Source organism: Oncorhynchus nerka, linkage group LG7 (assembly GCF_034236695.1).
Source record: "Oncorhynchus nerka isolate Pitt River linkage group LG7, Oner_Uvic_2.0, whole genome shotgun sequence".
Taxonomy (NCBI): domain Eukaryota; kingdom Metazoa; phylum Chordata; class Actinopteri; order Salmoniformes; family Salmonidae; genus Oncorhynchus; species Oncorhynchus nerka.
The window spans coordinates 23112413-23117149 of NC_088402.1; the positions used below are offsets into that span (position 1 = coordinate 23112413).

General features: G+C 47.5%; 1 protein-coding gene across 3 annotated transcripts in view; it reads left to right on the top strand.

The window, feature by feature from the left end:
- Positions 1-4098, top strand: part of LOC115131278 (ribosome biogenesis protein bop1-like) — a 124962-nt gene extending 120864 nt beyond the window's left edge. For 2 of the 3 annotated variants that reach the window (XM_065020332.1, XM_065020331.1), the window contains exons 13-16: positions 1852-2143; positions 2321-2405; positions 2540-2647; positions 3004-4098. In XM_065020332.1, the coding sequence (XP_064876404.1) occupies positions 1852-2143; positions 2321-2405; positions 2540-2647; positions 3004-3157 (639 nt within the window). In that variant the 3' untranslated portion in view covers positions 3158-4098. Of the gene's footprint in view, positions 1-1851; positions 2144-2301; positions 2406-2539; positions 2648-3003 lie in introns of those variants that run through there. The other variant, XM_065020333.1, reaches the window with a different exon arrangement.
- Positions 4099-4737: the final 639 nt, after the last annotated feature.

Sequence of the window (4737 nt, forward strand, 5' to 3'; positions counted from 1 at the left end):
CACGATCCCTGGGCTGGTTACATTCCTCCAGCACGATCCCTCGGCTGGTTACATTCCTCCAGCACGATCCCTCGGCTGGTTACATTCCTCCAGCACGATCCCTGGGCTGGTTACATTCCTCCAGCACGATCCCTCGGCTGGTTACATTCCTCCAGCACGATCCCTGGGCTGGTTACATTCCTCCAGCACGATCCCTCGGCTGGTTACATTCCTCCAGCACGATCCTTCGGCTGGTTACATTCCTCCAGCACGATCCCTCGGCTGGTTACATTCCTCCAGCACGATCCCTCGGCTGGTTACATTCCTCCAGCACGATCCCTGGGCTGGTTACATTCCTCCAGCACGATCCCTCGGCTGGTTACATTCCTCCAGCACGATCCCTCGGCTGGTTACATTCCTCCAGCACGATCCCTCGGCTGGTTACATCCCTCGGCTGGTTACATTTCTCCAGCACGATCCCTCGGCTGGTTACATTTCTCAAGCACGATCCCTCGGCTGGTTACATTTCTCCAGCACGATCCCTCGGCTGGTTACATTTCTCCAGCACGATCCATCGGCTGGTTACATTCCTGCAGCACGATCCCTCGGCTGGTTACATTCCTCCAGCACGATCCCTCGGCTGGTTACATTCCTCCAGCACGATCCCTCGGCTGGTTACATTCCTCCAGCACGATCCCTCGGCTGGTTACATTCCTCCAGCACGATCCCTCGGCTGGTTACATTCCTCCAGCACGATCCCTCGGCTGGTTACATTCCTCCAGCACGATCCCTCGGCTGGTTACATTCCTCCAGCACGATCCCTCGGCTGGTTACATTCCTCCAGCACGATCCCTCGGCTGGTTACATTCCTCCAGCACGATCCCTCGGCTGGTTACATTTCTCCAGCACGATCCCTCGGCTGGTTACATTTCTCCAGCACGATCCCTCGGCTGGTTACATTTCTCCAGCACGATCCCTCGGCTGGTTACATTTCTCCAGCACGATCCCTCGGCTGGTTACATTTCTCCAGCACGATCCCTCGGCTGGTTACATTTCTCCAGCACGATCCCTGGGCTGATTACTTTCCTCCAGCACGATCCCTCGGCTGGTTACATTTCTCCAGCACGATCCCTCGGCTGGTTACATTTCTCCAGCCCGATCCCTCGGCTGGTTACATTTCTCCAGCCCGATCCCTCGGCTGGTTGCCAGAAAAGTGGAGGTTGGATGCTTTGTTTTTGTTTGAATCCAAGATTGCCCCTTTAAGGCCACAGGTAACTCAGAATGTTAGGGATATAGTGAAGACAAACACTCAGACCCTATGATGACATTCAGACATATTTTTTGTCTTTACCCCAGAAAACCTTTTTAGTCCAACAGCTGGAGGAGGCTTTTAAAGAAACACCAGAGTAGATTGTGGTTAGCCTTTTTCCTCAAGTAAATGGAAAGAAACATATAAGAGAAGAGCTTTCTAGTTTTTCCAATTTAAAATAGGGTGGAAAGAAAAGCTTTGACAAAATTGACACAGATGCACATGGCATTTGGAAAGACTGCAACAGTGATGCTAGCTACCACCCATATTTTCACATTTCTGTATTTGCCTTAGCTATAGTCCTAGGTGTATTATAACAAATATGTATTAAAACTATACTACTACTGTAGTAATGATAATAGTACTGTATAGTAATAGTAATATCGTTTTGAATTGTGATAATATAATTCATATTGAATCATACTTAAATCCTCCGCTCTTCCTTTCTCTCCTGTCTCCCTTCCACCCTCCCTTACCCTCTCCTGTCTCCCTTCCACCCTCCCTTACCCTCTCCTTCTTCCCTTCCCTTCCACCCTCCCTTCCTCCCTTCCACCCTCCTCCAGGCAGTAAAGCAGGTAGTTTGGCACGGTAAGGGTGACTACCTGTCCAGCGTCATGCCTGACAACAGCAGCAACCTGCAGGTGCTGATCCACCAGGTGAGCAAGCGGCGGACGCAGAACCCCTTCCGCAAGAACAAGGGCCTGGTGCAGTGCGTCTCCTTCCACCCGCTGCGGCCCTACTTCTTCGTGGCCACGCAGCGCTATGTGCGCGTCTACAACCTCATCAAGCAAGAGCTGACCAAGAAGCTGATGACCAACTGCAAGTGGATCTCCAGCATGGCCATTCACCCTGGAGGTTAGTGCTCTATCACAGGTCCCCTTCAGAGAGGGGAGTATGTCCTACTGTAACACCTGTGGAGATGGCTAAATGCACCTCCAATAAGCTGGGATTTGATGGTCATTCTCAAGAGGAGGAATGTGGTGATATATGAGTGAAATGCATGTTTTCTGTAGTAACACTACTCCTGGCCAGGTGATAACCTGATCTGTGGCAGCTATGACTGCAGACTGGCCTGGTTTGATCTGGACCTCTCTACCAAACCGTACAAGATGCTGCGGTGAGGCACCTCCTATACATTCTCATGTATTCATTTGTAATTATTGATTGCCAATGAATAATAGTCATTGACCACGTGACATGAGGCCTGGGTTTTATTGGTTCTGAAGTCTTTTGTCTGTTTTGGCGACCCAGGCACCACAAGAAGGCCTTGAGGGGCGTGGCTTATCACAGGAACTACCCCCTATTCGCCTCTGGTGCTGATGACGGCAGCGTGATCGTCTGCCACGGCATGGTCTACAAGTAAGTCACATCACCCAATCACACCTGCTGTACCAATACAATATAAACACCTCTCCTCTTCACTCTCTCATGTCTGTTTTTCACCATCTCTCCTTTCCTCTGTCGTTCTCGCTCTCTCTCTCTGAAGATGTCACGTTGTTTTTCCCCCTGCGTTCCTTCTCCAACTCATCGAAATGTTGATGCGTATCCTACAAACCATATTTCCTGATTGGTACATTTTATTTTGGCTGTATAACCGTCAAGAGGTTTTAAATGAAGAAAAATAATACTGTAGAATATTGTCTGTGTTCAGTCTTCTGCACTGTCATAACTCTATCCATCAATCTCTCGTTCTCTCTTTCATTCTTTCTTTCCAGTGACCTGCTCCAGAATCCTCTCATTGTACCAGTCAAGGTACTGAAGGGTCACCAGATCACCAATGATCTGGGGGTCCTAGACGTGACCTTCCACCCCACCCAGCCCTGGGTCTTCTCCTCGGGGGCTGACACCACCATCCGCCTCTTCACCTAAACCACCTTGGTCACATCTCAAATCACACCCTATTCCCTATCTAGTGCACTACTTTTGACCAGAGCAGTTTGACAAAAGCAGTGCACTACAGTATATAGGGATACCTTTTTATCTCAAATGACATGCTATGCCCTATATAGTGCACTACTTTTGACCAGAACAGTTTTACCAAAGTGGTGCACTATATAGGGAATATGGATACCTTGGTTACATTTCAAATGGCACCCTATTCCCTGTATAGTGCACTACTTTTGACCAGAGCCCACATAGGGCTATATCTGAGCAATATGTGTACTGTATTTAAGACACTTCCCAGTCTCCTCCCATGTCCTCTGACAGCTATCCCTGACGGAATAATCAAATCAAGTGCCTGACATCATGTATATTATCCTCATGTTTAGTACTTTTTCCAAGCTAAGAGAACATCGACCACACAGCCATAATCTCTTTCTCTCCTCAGTGAAACTGAGACAGTAAAAATATGTTTGGTTTCAAACGGCACCTCAAATCTGGCCTGGGCAGGAAAACCCATTTCCGTCTACGTTGCTGTTCTGTGCAGCTGACCTCATAGCAGCGCATACGAGTCAAACCACTAATTCTTGGACACTTCAGACAGCCCCCGTGACAAAATATACTGTATGTTCAGAGATTAAGCTTGCCAATAGAAACAATAGAACAAAGATGTTGTGAGCCCCCAGAAGGCCCCTGTCAGCCCCTGTCCTAGAAGGATATGTGTAATTATATCGGCCTCTCTTTGTGTATGCAACCAAAGTCATGTCCAGTTGAGGTTCTGCAGGACTTGTTCCGATCACAAACACTATGTATGGCGATGTGTGATCCCTTTTTTATTTTTTATTGTAAAATCTTCTGACTCCTTTTCTCGACGACTTTGTCGTTCTGCTACAAGTATTTCTTTTGAATTAAAACGGGTGTTCCCTGAAGCGGTTGATGCATGTGTGTTTTGTTTGGGTCTCACTCTTCTCTTTTGCATCGGTGGCCAGGGGGTCAAGAAGGGTAAACTCAAAACCTCTGAAATATATGCAACCAGGGACGTGGAAGTGGGTTTCCTTTTCCTTTGCTCGTCAGCTCAGCCCCAGACGAGATTCTTCAGAAAGCAGTGGATTATATATCATTCTCTGTCAAGACGAGGCAAAGCCGTGGTGTACGACACTGTACACCTGTGGCTCCCTCCCTCTCTCACATCGCTGTATCATTGCCTTTGTCCCAGATGGCAATGCAGTGCACTACTTTTGGGCAGGGCTCTGTTCGGAACTAGTGCACTATATAGGGAATAGTGTGACGAAGACAGTCTGTCGGTCAGTCTCTAGCTATGGTCAAAATCTGAAAATATTGTGAATGAAATTGACTCTGGCAAACAAATGTACTAAATTTGAGGTCTATATAGAATTTTTGTCATTTTGAGGTTTTCTTGAAAGCAATGTTATTCAATGTAGATCACAACAGTGACCATGAGGGAACTAAGAAATATACAGTTCAGCTGACTGATACGTATGTTCTAAATATTAGTATATGTATGTTAGAGCCTCGAAATGTGTACCTCAACTGTTAATCGTCTCAAC